The sequence below is a fragment of the Limulus polyphemus genome, unplaced genomic scaffold (assembly GCF_000517525.1).
Source record: "Limulus polyphemus unplaced genomic scaffold, Limulus_polyphemus-2.1.2 Scaffold656, whole genome shotgun sequence".
Classification (NCBI taxonomy): Eukaryota; Metazoa; Arthropoda; class Merostomata; order Xiphosura; family Limulidae; genus Limulus; species Limulus polyphemus.
The window spans coordinates 162988-178223 of NW_013666266.1; the positions used below are offsets into that span (position 1 = coordinate 162988).

General features: G+C 30.9%; 2 protein-coding genes across 16 annotated transcripts in view; one reads left to right on the top strand and one right to left on the bottom strand.

Annotated features, from left to right (window-relative positions):
* LOC106459749 (dixin-A-like) overlaps positions 1–7189 on the top strand; it is a 60527-nt gene extending 53338 nt beyond the window's left edge. For all 13 annotated transcript variants that reach the window (XM_022386287.1, XM_022386289.1, XM_013919406.2 and 10 more), the window contains 4 exons: positions 277–376; positions 3212–3323; positions 4252–4360; positions 7097–7189. In XM_022386287.1, the coding sequence (XP_022241995.1) occupies positions 277–376; positions 3212–3323; positions 4252–4360; positions 7097–7171 (396 nt within the window). In that variant the 3' untranslated portion in view covers positions 7172–7189. The remainder of the gene's footprint in view (positions 1–276; positions 377–3211; positions 3324–4251; positions 4361–7096) is intronic.
* A 6196-nt stretch (positions 7190–13385) lies between these two features.
* Positions 13386–15236, bottom strand: part of LOC106459743 (E3 ubiquitin-protein ligase CBL-like) — a 42785-nt gene continuing 40934 nt past the window's right edge. For 2 of the 3 annotated variants that reach the window (XM_022386301.1, XM_013919399.2), the window contains exon 12: positions 13386–14484. In XM_022386301.1, coding sequence (XP_022242009.1) covers positions 14274–14484 — 211 coding nt within the window. In that variant the 3' untranslated portion in view covers positions 13386–14273. The remainder of the gene's footprint in view (positions 14485–15236) is intronic. The other variant, XM_022386302.1, reaches the window with a different exon arrangement.

Consider the following 15236-nt stretch of genomic DNA (forward strand, 5'->3'; position numbering starts at 1 on the left):
TTTCATTGGGAGTGTGCCTGTGAGCCAGCTTCCTAGTGTCGGCAAACAATACGAAGAATTAAATTGTGGCAGAGTGTTGATTTTTTTCATTTCAGTTGCATGGATTATTTTTACCTGCTAGTATGAAGGATGATATCAAAACTGTGTAGTTTGGTTTCCAATTATAAAATCGAGTAATTTGTAATAACCATGCCTGGTAACCAAATATTACAGAGTTTGGTTTCCATTGATAAAGACAAATGTTTTGTGTTAAATAAGCTTATTTTCATTTTGCAGATAAACCCACAGGTTTTAAAGCAACATAACGGTGAGATGCACAGTGCAGGACATTCCTCTTGCTTTACTCCAAATGAGGTCTCGCATGATCAGGACCAAGGTACAGTAAAATGTTTAATTTTTATATCTGATACCATTTTGTATCTTATTATAGTTTTTATCATTTTTTTAGGTCTATTTTTTCTTATAATTTAACTCCAATAGTTATGTGTACCTTTTCTTTCTCTGTGGGTCAGTTTACAAAATGTAAAATAAGCTTGTTTTTTCAAACACAAAGCTACACAATGGGCTATCTGTGCTGTGCCTTCCATGAGTATTGAAACCCATTTTTTTGTGTATCTTGAATAAGAACTATTGTTTTGGTTTACTGTGACATCATTTAGAATGTAATCACTAGAACACTAGAATACACCATTTAAAATTTTGTTAGTCATTCATTAATAAGGATTTTAGTTGAACTCCTTTGCATGTATTGTTAGTGAATAGTGTTTTTCAGTTGTTCACTAGACTTATAAGGCTTTTTTCTTTATGATGACATCACTAAAAAAAAATAAATCCAGGAAAACTGTTTTGTATGCTTTCATTCATGTTTTCTGTATAAACACGAAATTATGTATTTGATGGTGGGAATCTGCTTTGTTGGTCATTATCTCGTTCACTGTGGCTGGTACATATATGGCCTTTGAAGTTTTTTCTGTTCACTGCAGTTGGTACACGCTTGGATTCTTGCTATTAAAATTCCCGTGCGAGATGTTGGATTGTTAATTTTTGTGGTAATGTTGTCCATTGACATTCCGCTATACATCAGATGCACTCAAGATATCAGAGGCCTGTATAACAGCATCTTGCTGCTACAGCAGCAAGAGCCAACGGAGCTGGGATTCAGATTATTTTATGGATTTACTAGATAGCATTGACTCTGAGTTAACATAGTGAACAGAAAAAACATTTAGAGGCCATATATGTACCAGTTACAGTGAATGGGTTAAAATTGTGAGATTTGTATAGATCTGGTCAGATAATAGGGGTGATTAATTGACCCCTGTCTGATAGTGATATTACGAGCAAATTTACAAGTGAACACTTCAAGCTTAGAATATTTGGTTAATGTGAGAAATCACTAGAATACTTTAATAACTGATGGTTGGGTCCTTTAACTGGCAATCTAGGTCATGGGTTCAAATCCCCCTCCTGAAACATGCTTGCTCTTTCACTCATGGGGGTGTTATTATGTGGCAGTCAGTCCCTCTATTCTTTGGTAAAGAGTAATCCAAGAGTTGGGAGTGGGTAATGTTAACTAGCTGCATTCTTTCTATTCTATCATTTTTAAATTAGGGACATCGAATGCAGATAGCCCTAGAGTTGCTTTGTATGAAATTTAAAAAAAAAATTGCCAATAAATCTTGATAAGTCATTACTTATTTAAAAACAAAAACACAGCTGATAAAGTTGTTTCTTCAGTCATTCCTTTAATATCTTTACATTTTCTATTATGAAAAGTGAATGAATTAATCACTTGTGTTATGGAATTTGTTAATTGATTGATCATTGTGGTCATTACTCGATTAAGTGTTAAAAAAAAGAATTGATTATTCTCACATAAGACTTGGATAATTAAAGTTTAAGCAGCAAAAGCTGGTGCATTACTGGAATACAATAAGCCTAAAAATTATTATAAAAATGAAGTTAACAATAGATGATGCTTTTTTTTTTCACATTACACTTAATTTGTCCATTACAGCTCAAAAAACCTAAGACTCTTCGAAACATTATTTATATATGCAGAATAATGCTTTTAAAATTATAGTTTTGTGGCTGATCATCAAGCACAACTGATGTGTTCTGGTATGGAATGAAAAGGCTATTGGGAGACAAAAGATAGATCTGAAATGCTATTTTTACACACCTTAGGTTTTGAGCCACAATGGATGAATTAAGAAAAATGTGGAAAAAAACAACATTTATATTTAAATTTGTTTTTTTAAGACTAGGATCGTTGAAATAATCAAAACCTTAATTTCAATTAGTTTCACTATTTTTATGAGTTATGAAACTAATCAATTAAGCTTAAAAATCTTGAATTAATCAAAAATAATAATGAGAATTAATAATAATGGCAATATTTTGATTACTTGGACAGTTCTACTGATCGAAACCAATGATAAATGGAAAAACTAATTTTGATGATTTTAGTGACATTAATCGATTAGATCATAATTTGCATTCATCAGTTATTTTACATGACACTAGTTGATGTAATTGATGCTTTTAGGTAATCAATTAATTGAGTTAATTGCTCAGCTCTAATTATTATTATTTTGGATATGTTGGTTTGGACACTCAACTTGCAATCTGAAGGTCACAAGATCGAAACTCATTAATGAACATACTTATCATTTCAACTGTGGGAGCATTATAATGCAATAGTCAATCCAATTATTCATTGGTAAAGAGTAGCTCAAGAATTGATGGTGGAAGATGTTGACTAGCTAGCTGCAGTAGCACTTGTCCATCACTTCAAAATAAGAGAAGGCAAGTGCAGATAACCCTCAACAAAACAAATAATCTTTATCATTACTGTGCACATACAGAATATAGTAAGTAGAACTGCTTAAAACATTTTTAAATATAAAACAGTATTGGTAAAATTCTACATAAAAATATCAGTACACTTTCTACAGCATAAACACACACTAATAAAATATAACATTGAACCATACTGCAGTCATTAACCACTAAGTCAACACAAAAACGTCAGATTCTATCACATTGGTATGCCATAGTGATTTTTTCAAGTCTGTTTTTACTTAATTTTTCATTCCTTTAACTCTTCTTTAATTTTTTTTTTATTTTATCTCAGAAAAAATTATTGAATCTATTTTTTAAAGTATGTTTTAAGTGACTTTAATATGTATGTTTGTGTGTATATTTTCAGTTTTTCACAACCAGCCAAAAGAACTAACCCTCACTGACAAAAGTCAATTAACAAAAGTTGTGTACTACATGGAAAAATCTCCTACCCCCTTCATGTCTGTTATTCCTAAGAGGTAGAAATCTTTTTTTTGTAATGTTTGAAGTAAGATATTTTTAGCTTTTATTATTTCCTCAGATTACAAATTGTATTTTAGGTTAAAAAAGAAAGATTATTAAATCCAAAATACTGATTATCTTAAAAAAAATAAGTTTTGTCAAATATTTTAGTTTCTTAATAGGCTGATAAATGTGAGAACAGTTTAAAAAAAATTATTATATGATGGTTAATCCCACTATTTGTTGATAAAAAAAAGTAGACCAAGAGTCGGTGGTGTTGGATAGCTGCCTTCCCTCTAGTCTATCACTTCTAAATTAGGGATGGCTAGGGCAGATAGCCCTCAAGTAGCTTTGTGTAAAATTTTCCAAAAAACAAAAACCTTCTCTATTGTTAAACAAATGCCCTCAGATTGTTGCTTCTTAGTGTTCTCTCTGACTGTTTATTCTTACTGATTTCTAGTAACCAGTGCCCTCTGATTGTTGCTTCTTAGTGTTCCCTCTGACTGTTTATTCTTACTGATTTCTAGTAACCAGTGCCCTCTGATTGTTGCTCATCACTATCTATAATATCTGTTAGTCTAGCTGTTGCCTGCACGTGCACTTACTCGTATCTATTCTTTTAAACCTGAAACTGTGAGAAGTTTAAAAAGAGTCCATCATTATTTTATAATGTTTGATTATATAAAGATAGTTTTCTTGAATCTTGATAGTTGTCAGCAGAGTTAGTTGGGGTTTATTTGCTTAGAAGTTTTCTCTGGTTTAATTGTTTTTTCACCTAAACTTACTACTTTGTATTGGCTGCAGTAATTGTCAGTAGTTGGAAAATAAGTTTGAACTTTTTTTAAACTTTTGTGCAATATCCAGAAATCTAATTTAGTCATAATGTAAACCAATTCATGTAGCATTTTAAATAAAGTGATTTCATTGTTGTACTCTTTACATTAGGATTGGGGATATCAGACTTGGAGATTTTAAAATGTTATTTGACAGATCAGGAAACTTTCGTTACCACTTCAAAACCTATGATAATGAGTTTGGTATAATAAAGGAAGAGGTGAGATTGTGTTTTATTTTATCAATTTTCCAAACTTTTATATGTGATTATTAGATATGCTAAAGTTTATTATGACTTCCAAAGGGTTACAGAAAAGAAACAAAATTTAAGAAAGGTTTTTAAGCAGATGATGATTACTACTACTATTACACTGATTGGTCAATAGAACCAATAGAAATAAAGCTTTGGTAATTGAAAAATTGTGACTTTGAAACAATTTTCAATATTCAAGCAAGTGTAGGATTTCAAGAGTTATCATTTTGACCAAAATAATAAAAATATATAGATAGATTTGGAAATCCACGAAAATGTAAGTAAAGATTTTCAGCATATGATATATATAAACCACATTTGTCTCAGTATATAAAACCTTATGTGTAAGTTATCTCCGTCATCAGGTATAAACCACATTTGTTTCAGTATATAAAACGTTATGTGTAAGTTATCTCCGTCATCAGGTAAAAACCACATTCGTCTCAGTATATAAAACCTTATGTGTAAGTTATCTCCATCAAGCATACTCAATTTGACAGAAATGATTGGGCACTTTTCACAACACCACAATTTCAATAGTAATACGTTTCTGCAAAGGATGGCATAGACAATCTTAGACAACATGCCTTGATGAACTGTGCATGAACTGAAGGTTAACTTCCATGACTACATTTAAGCAAACCAAATATAAAGAAGTCAGTGGTTCACTGTCAAGTGACTTCTAAAATACGTGCGAGAAGAAGATAGCCTGAATACTAACTCCATTTTATGGAAATGCTGTTTTGGACTGAAATACGTAATTTGACACTTTTAATGTATCCTAGGCAATGTGTGTCTTAATGGTTAGCATGCTGAGGCTCTGAATATGTAAGCATGGTTAACATATCATTGCTGCAAAAATGTGGAGCCGTGGGTGTGCTATAAGTGTGATACTCAACTTACACTCTTCAATCAGATACCTGAGAGTTAGGGATGGATTCTGTAGACTACCTGCCTTCCCTTTGGTTTGTCAGTTCAAAATTAATTATACCTTCTAGGCCTAATGACAAAAAATTAAATTTCTTGTAATTGGCATCAATAGCAACTAAAAATCTATCTTTGCTTTCCTGTAGTGCATGATGTTTACATTTCCCCATAAAAAACCTGTACCAGTCATAAAACTTGTGTCATATCAGCTGGAAAGCCCTAATCACCTTATGGTTGGTACCAAATCACCTGTTTCTTATCACAGCATACAAGTTCACCCAGACCTCATTCAAATTTCCACATTTCACAAGCATGTGTTTCTCTTATAATTGTTTCTTTGGAGCAGCTTCTACAGTGTGACTTATGATTCTTTACAATGGTAAAATCTTTATGAATTCATCTTGTACACGATTATTTGGAATATGTGCTATTTGTAAGTAACTGCTTTCTATGGAAGAGGGAATCCTTTATAAGTTTTGGCGGTAGAAGTCCTGGGTGTGGAGGGATGAATTAAGCACTTTTATGTCCTTGTATGGATATACTGATCTTCCCTTGCCACAATGCTGTTAACAGTATATTATTCTTTAATTGATGTGCTCCAAACCTTGCATATCTTTGCTATATACTTGGAAGAGCTGTGCCATAATGCTCCAGCTATAATTCTCACACACGCATATATATGTTGCCTTGAGTCATATCTGCAACAAGATACAACTGTAGTATGTGCATTTCATTCTTATAAATTTGCAGTTAACTGTTCTTGCCTTCATACATTATTCAGACTTTCTCCCTACATACCTACTTATTCTGTTATGTGTAAAGTTCTGTATATTTCAGATAGGCTCAGTACACTGTGATAAAATGAGACTAGTGTAACAATGATTAACTATCAATATAAATAATATGTTTGCATTTGTCTGTTTAGAACTTACAAATGTTTTGATCAAATGCTACAAATCTCCTATTGGCTCTTCAATTCAGAATAACCTTACCTGTTTGTTTATGTGTTGTCAAATTTTTAAATGCAATGAGTATGGTACACGATGGCATAATTTGTTGTCATCGCACGATGACTGGCTTTGATTTAAACTCTAGTTTGCAAAGTATTTCACACAAACAACACTTAACCCTTACAAAAAAATTATGCTATATACAATTTTTATGGTCTTTATCAGCTTATTCGGGTTTAAAATACGCATGTACAGTTTGTTCAAAATTATATTCTTATCACTTTGTGAACACATATTCGGACGTTTCTGCATATTTAGCTAAGTTTGCCTTCATTACAACTTTAAATTTACTTTACTTTGTAATAATTTACCTTTGGTTCGTTTCATAGACTGATGACATACATCTTTTAGCTACTTTTTTCTTTAGTACGGGTTTCATTTATCATTTTTGTGAGTTTCTTTGTTTCAACTCTTAAATCTATGTCATACAGTGAATGCTCATTACTGTTTAATACTCTGTACACTATTATAAGTAACATTACTTTATTGTTTACTTTAGGTGTAGTTTTTATTAAGTAAAGTTGTGTACATGTAGTTTTATTAAATAAAGTTATGTCTGTGTGAGTTTGTTTGTCTGACTGTGTAAGATTTGTTCAAATAGACCAGGATTTATCGATATAACATAATGCCTGCAAGAAAGCATAGCTTAAATGGCATGCATGAAAATGATAGAATAAGGAAAATTCAAGTGAAGGGCATGAAAATTACCACAAATATTTTGTGGGTCAAGTATAGTTTGTTTATTATTAAATCATATACATTTCAGGTTATGCATGATGATGAGATTCTTCCTGGCTGGGATGGGAAGATTATTGCTTGGGTTGAAGAGGATGTTGAATAGTCCCAATTAGTAACTTATTGAATTTTTTTTTTTTAAACAGTACTTCATATCCAACTTTGTGTTTTTTGACACATAAAAAAAAAAACACTGAATTTAAAGTTCACAAAGTCTCCATAATGGCATTAACAAATAATTTCTTGTTTTGGAACTTTACTTTGTATTAAGAGAAAAGAACTTAACAATGATAAATGATTTTCGTAAACTTATCCAAGCTCTAAAAAGTATGAAGTTGAAAAAAAAGCTCTTTGAAATGTATGACAAAACTGTTTGCTAGTGAAAAGTAACTTCGATCGAGTATTAGTTCAGTTTTTATTGTGTATACTGTTTAAATATACATTTGTTATTTTTGTTTAAATGTTGTCTTGTGGAATGATATTGTGTCGCCAAACTGAAAGTTGTTTATATAGTTAATTACTAATAAGGATAATGTATTTTTAAACTATGCAAATGTTTAAAATTAAAAAATGCTAAATACAGTGTGGATTTTATATTCTGAATATCAAAAAAACACAGTCACAACATTCAAATCAACATCGGGCGTTTTCTGTTTGTTTTTTATTCACTTGGTTTGACTTCCTTTAATATTGAGTTAGAGGAATCAGTTCAGGACGGTTAATTTAACCATAATTAATTTTTAAGTACCGAGTGTGAAAAGTGTATTAAAGTTGACAAGTTTTAGATAAGTTATAGGGAATGAGAAATATTAAAAAATTTCATTTCAATATCCTCCTCTATGAATGTCTAAAAAAACTAATGCCAATGCTTTCATACAGTCAAGCACTTTAAACCCTTTCTGTACCACATTTATAGACAAACAACTCTGCCAGTTCCAAGTTTACTTTTTTGATAGATAATAAAAACAAAATCACACGTTTTAATAGTTCATTAGTTATCTGAAAGTAACTTTGGAAAGATTGAAGGAGAATAATCTTTCTTCAAAACTCCAAACTGCCAAGGCCCGGTATGGCCAGGTAATTTTTTCGCTACAAGTTCTATAGAGAAACAGCTCCCTCAGTGACAAGTTTATTTTGACATATTAATATCAAATGTTTCAGAAATGAATGTCTGAAATATTTCACATATGATTATGTTCTCAGATTGTAAAAACTGTCAAGTAAAAATCATTATTTTTATTATTAATTATCAAATTAATGGTTTATTGCATGGCTATTTCTGAAAACATTTTATAATTACTTTTAAAGTCTAAATCGAAAGTTATGGCAGTGCTCTAAATATTGAAAAATATGTGCTCATGGCAGTTTGGTTTGTTTGTTTGTTTTTGAATTTCGCCCAAAGCTACACGAGGGCTATGAGCGCTAGCCATCCCTAATTTAGCAGTGTAAGACTAGAGGGAAGGCAGCTAATCATCACCACCCACTGCCAACTTTTGGGTTACTCTTTTACCAACAAATAGTGGGATTGACTGTCACATTATAATGCTCCATGGCTGAAAGGGCGAGCATGTTTGGTGGAACGGGGATTCGAACACGCGACCCTCAGATTTCGAGTCGAGCGCCTTAACCGATAACTTTGTCATCCTCACATTTTATAAATATTAATTAATAACAAATATATAATCCTTTGAAGAAAGATTTAAGATTTGTTTATGAAAACTTATGGCAATAATTTTTTCAATAGAGAAATCCCTATTTTGGACTTTCAGCTGTTTCATTAGTGTTTTTTATTTTTCCCCTTGTAAGATCTTTGGATGTTAAACCGGTGATTTTGTGTTTAGTTAATTTAAAACATCATTGCTGATGTATTCTTCCTTTTGAATTAGTATGACATAACACTGGAATAGTTTCTTTTTTGTGTTATCTGGAAAATATATTATGGATTTTAATTTATAGAAATGATGTATAATTCTGTTCACATGTGAGCATTTTTGTTTTAACATATTTGTAAGATTTAGCAACTAACAATCATGGAGTGCCAAGACTTATATTTCTCACATTAATCATGAAATTTTAGTGCTATTATTAATGAATATTAAATGTAAAGTTACAACTAGTAGATGCTGCAGTGATTTTGTATTTTGTACATACCTACCTGTATTAACACAAAGACAAATGAATAAATATAATGTGTAGAATCAAACTGTTTGTTGAAACATTTTTAACCCTCAAATTAGATTTGTTGAGTCACATTTTATGCATGTCTGAATCATGATTAACAAAAATTGAAAATAGAAAAAAAAGATTTAAATGTCATTGTATCACTTATTTTAGCAGCTTGTATTTGCCTGTGGAATTTGTTTGTTTCTTTGTTTTTAAGCACAAAGCTACACGATGGACTATTTATGCTGTGCCTACCATGGGTATCAAAACCTAGATTTTTAGCATTATAAGCTGTCATAATTACTGCTGAGCCTCTGTGTGTGTGTTTGGGGGGGGGGGGGCTGCCTGAGGAAAGAGGACTGTTTTTAAAAACATAGCCCTATGTCTTACAGTTTGGTGGCATACACTGGCATAAATGTGTTTCAAAGTTCGAGATTTATTTTTGTTAGTTTTTATTATAGAAATATTTTCCTAATTTGAAAAGATATATTTTGATACATAAACATTTGTTTGTGTTTATACATTATGGTTACAGAGTAAACCTTGTATTTAAAATATTTACATCTTTAAAAGTACTTGTCCTAAATTTCGTGATTTGAGAATCATAACTTTTATTCAGAAAAGTTTGGATGTGGCGCATGGTGTTTCAAAAAAAAAACACTGTTATAGATGGTGTTCAGTATGCTTTTTATTATTATTAAATCAGCATCTCAGACTTAACCCTACTTAAAGTTAGTGTAAGAATCATCTATTCAGGGCAATATTTGTTGACCGTCAATATTCAGTACACTGAAATACTTTTTTCAAATCATAAGTCTTATTTTCGTGAAAGAGAAAGAATGAAGGGAAATAAAAGCAGTACTAGTTAGCAAGGAACGTGATTTAGGTATACAACGTAGCGCTGTTTTGAAACATTCTATAACAAGCCCAAACTTACTTGAATATAAATGTACAATTTTCAACGTGCTACTGGTAGAAATGTGTCCCCCCCTAGAACAAGTAGTTTGTAAGACACAATCATTTTAAATAAAAGCTTTTCTTTATAATTAGCTTGTATGTTATGGTATAACCTATATGAGAGATGGACAAATGGCAGCTCAGGAGTGGCACCAATCCTGCCAAAAAACTATTTACCTGGCACACCAACAGTTGGCAAGTTCACCCTATTATGTATTGGCATCACTGGACCAAAGTGTTTAGCTGTAATATAACATGTAAATTTTTATTAAAAATAAATTTAGTACATTATTTGCTACTTTTGGACTGAAATATTGATGATGTTTAATAGTAATTAAAAAAAATCAATGTTTTATATTTACACAATTTTAAAAATTATTGAAGTTCCCAATGGCTTCCACGTTAAATACACGCTCTACATGTACATTGTTTCAACATCCTGTATTTCATATTCAGGAGTTAATTACAAGACACAATAATTTATAATTTTTCCCATGTCATGATATTACAATGCATTGTTATTTAGGTAATTCCTTGGTCAACCTTTAAAATACATCATGCCAAATATCAATGCACTGACTTGGTGACCCTTCATCTCTGTTTAATACTTCTTTTTGTTTTTTCAATTTGATTATATCTAGTGATTCTCTGACGTTTAAAGCTATAATATTGTGAGGTTGAGCTAAAATTGTGTTGTATTGCTTTTACGTGTTCTGCTTTAGCCAAGTTTTCTATTTTATTATTTTTTACGTAACCCTTATTTTCCTGTAGTCTGTATTTTAAATTCCTTTTAGTTTGTTCCATATAAATTCTCCCACATTCTATTTTGTAAATCACAGTTTTATCTTCTAATTCTATTTTATCTTTAATATTTCTTTCTTTAATCTTATTTATAGGTTTGAAGGTGGGATAAAAGTTTTGTTGCTTCTTAAAAGCTTTAAATAACTGACCTCTTAATACTGGAATATAAGGTAAACCTAAAGTTTCTTTGTTTTTCTTCATAAACAGATCTTAACGTAATATTTTTTAACTAACATTGAACCTTTGTTAATTTCTTAAATGCTCTTTCTACTATATTTGGTTCATATTCTCTTTCAACGGCTATGTACTTAATTACTAACAGTTCGTTACATAAACCTTCCTGTCTTGAACATACATTTAAAGTTCTATAAACAAATGTATAAGATGTAGATTTTTTGTGTTTTTATATGACAACAATTTCAATAAAGTTTTTAAAATTGTGTAAGTATATAAAACGTTGATTTTAATTATTTAAGTTTTAGATAATAAACAAGTGCTGACCATTCATATTTATATTAATGATATGTAAGAAAAGATATAAGATCTGGCATTTGCATCCTTATTAGAACTGTATACTAGAATATTTACAGTTTTTATTTAATTTTCAAAAGGTCCCTAGACATTCAAAGTGCAAGATTTGCAACGAAATTATAAATTACTAACAAATGTATTTTAACATGCTATAATTAATGTTTCTGAATTGAATGCTTTCATTATGCAATCCACTAAAATAAGCCTCGATCCTGCCAAAGCCTTTTGTGGATTTGATGGCCCTCTACAACCTCACTGTTGCCTGTTCTTGATTGATATAGCTTAAGATCACCTGGGTTCTAACTAAAACCATTCTTGCATATCAAATCACATAATTACATACAATAAAATAAATTTAAAAATTAAACTTTTAAATTAATGCCAACTAAAATAAGTAAGTTGTTTCTGTAGGGAAAACATTTTACTCCAATTGTGAAATGGGTACCACCTGATGGCAGGGGGTTAACCTGCAAGGGACTGGCATCGTATGCATGGGGAGTACGACATTTGCTTGTACTGCTGAATGTACACTGTATTGTACAAACTCGTGTATTTGTGGGAATAATCAGAAGTTTTAATGTTTAGAGAGGAACCTACTGAACTAAATAATTAGTTCAAAAATACAGTAACAGCAAATTTTACAACAGGCAAGTTCTTATTTTAATTATTACAATGTTTCAACCCATAGTATAGGGTCATCATCAGGTAAAAGTTGCTGTTATTATATTTTTGAATCAGAAGTTTTAAATTCATGTTTATATATATATATATACATCTTCGAGAGGAGTTAATTCAAAGTAATTGATGTACGAAGATAAACATAAAGGCTAATAGAAACGTGTATAAAAATTATTTAAAAAACTTAGTGTTTTAGAAGAATTTTAAATATATCTGTCAGTAATGGAAATAGGCCTGTGGAATTTTAGAAAACAATTATTGGAAAAAAGTTCAAAAGAAGATACTTATGGTTTTGTCATAAGCAAAAACATCAAATTACTAACTTGTTTTTGTACTGTTCATTACTGGTGACATCTACATATTAATTAATTTTACATTTTTTGTGTGTGTGGGTGGGGGGGGGGGGGCTTTTTCAATTCTCCGTGTAAAGAACTGACCAAAACAGCTGTGAGAAATTACTGATGTTTTGCATAAATTATGCATAGGAAACTCGTAATAATTTGAGGAATCAATTACGATACTGATGATATCTTTGTTTGTGTGATTTATATGCTGTTAGGGAGGACTCTGTAACCAACGAATATTTTTAATACGTTAAACATATATTTATTATTACTGTATTTTTATTATGTGAAAGAAAACCATCTACAAAATTTTGTATTTGTCTTAATTTTCTTTTTATTGTTAACAACTTGTACATATAAAGATGGTGTAATTAAGGACTTTTAATCTCTTCATTAATCTATGCAAAATACTCTAAACAATAATTATACATTCCATATTTACATCACCTCTTGAAAATATAACAAGAGGTTCGACCTTTAACAAGTTATACAGCACAGGGAAAATAAGGCGATACATTCAAATACATAAATACATATAGTAGTAGTGAGAGTAAGAGAATGCAATGGATATATATAATTATGCACAGAGTGTGTGTGTGTGTGTGTGGAGCTGTTAATGGATGAAGAACTCGGTGCTTTATGAAAATGGGATGTTACTGTTGTGCTAATGATAATTGTGACCAGTTTTATAGCATATTTCATAATAAGTTGGATACATAGTAAAAAAGCACTAGACATTGACTAGCTTTTCCTTTCAAAAGGTTGTGTACGTGTGTGTGTGTACAGAGTGGATCATAGAGCTCCAACCTGAAATAATACTACCGATAATAAATTTTTCCTTATGTGTATAAAAGAATGAAGTTGCGTAGTTTAGATATCAACTTATCCTTTCAGACTCTAACTCCAGACTTGTGCAAGAAAGTTGCATGCGTCAGTTGTCAAGAGATGTCATATAGACATTGATAAAGTGTAGACGTTTGGAACGTTCATGATTCAACGATCATGCAAATACAAATTAATTATGAATAAAGATTTATTTTATTATTTATAGTTTCATTTTCCTATGGGAGGTTTGCCATAGCCTATCCCGTATGTGTGTGTCTTTATACACACAAACAAGAAAGGATTGAGAAAAAAGTGACTAAGTGAAAAGAAACACTGAGTGCTAAACACTGTGCCAACATTTCAGTTTTATTGATGTATAAATATACCACATCAGCCAGACAATGTCTTCATTATTCCCGAAAAGTATATTTGATTTAAATTTTTTGTAAATAAATTATCTTTGATTCATTGAAAGTTATCAAAAATGATAGAAAAACAACCTTTGGACAAAATTAAAACATTTTACACTAAAGTACATTACTCTTAGTAAAATGTACAAGTATTTTTTTTTTCCATGGCACACAATTTTTAAGTATGTATAGATTTATATAAATGCCACCTTCTTCACCTGTGTATTGGGAAAAACTTGTAGAATGAGATTCTTATCAGAAATTAAAGTATACATTTACATAAGTAAACTAACTGACTAGGTTACAACTCAATTTCTCAATACCCGCTTCACTCCATGGGTTAAATTAGAACAGCTACTGAGAAACTTTGAAAATAGATTAATCTGTCTTTTTTTTTTTTCCAGGATAAAGGGAAAATCTCTGTCACTGTTAAAGTTTTACATGAACACATTTTTCTGAGGCAGCATTTGTACAGAGAAAGACTGAAGCTCCACTCTGGTCATTTTTGTTTGCTAACAAATTCATGTAAAATATCTCTTGCCATTTCTAGGTCATTCCTAGCAATACCTAGAGCACGAATCACTGCATCTTGTGTATAGCCTTCCGAGGTAAGAGCAGCAATGTAATCCATATGAAGATTTTCGTAACTAACTCTATCATTTTCTTTGTTTTCTAAAGAGCTTGTGCCAAGTGGTTTCATCGGACGTGTTCTGAAAATACAGTAAGAATTATTTCAATACACAAATGTAATGATATAATAGCAAGACTAAACTGATTTTTATGACAGGAAAGTGGAAGGGCATCCATGAGTGATGTCTTTCATCCTTGACAAATCAATTATCTTTGGTCATCTATATCATTCAATTTATTTATGAATACAATTATTGTTTATTATCGCTACTAGATTACCAGGTTATAAGAGTGACAGTCGCTCCTGCTGTTTTGTAAAAAGTAGCTGCTTCACAAACTGGTTGCTGCCGATTACTTGCCTTCCCTTTGGTTCACAGATCAAAATTATTCTATAAAGGTATTTGTTTGCTGACAAAACCAAATGATCAACTAATGAGATGCATGTTCCTTTTCTATATCTAAGTCTCAGGGCATTGTATGTCTGCTTTTTTACAATACAATTTTTCTTATAATGGATTACAAACTTTCAGGGCTTCGTTAACTTTAAAGGAATGGACAACATAGAATAAATAACAATTGCTACATAAAGTCTAACTACAGAAGGTTACTATTGAAAAGCTTGTAGTTTAAAAAAAAACTATTTGTAATGCCTAAAAATGGTAAATAACTTCATTATGTTTTGTAATAAACGTGTGCACTATATGCAGGTATTTACAGAAATTTACCGCACTAATGTTGCTTTCTACTGACTCATTACAAAGATATTATCAAATTTTATTCAGAGAGGAATTCAATATGAATATAGCTGCATTAAGTATCTTTTTAAATCTGT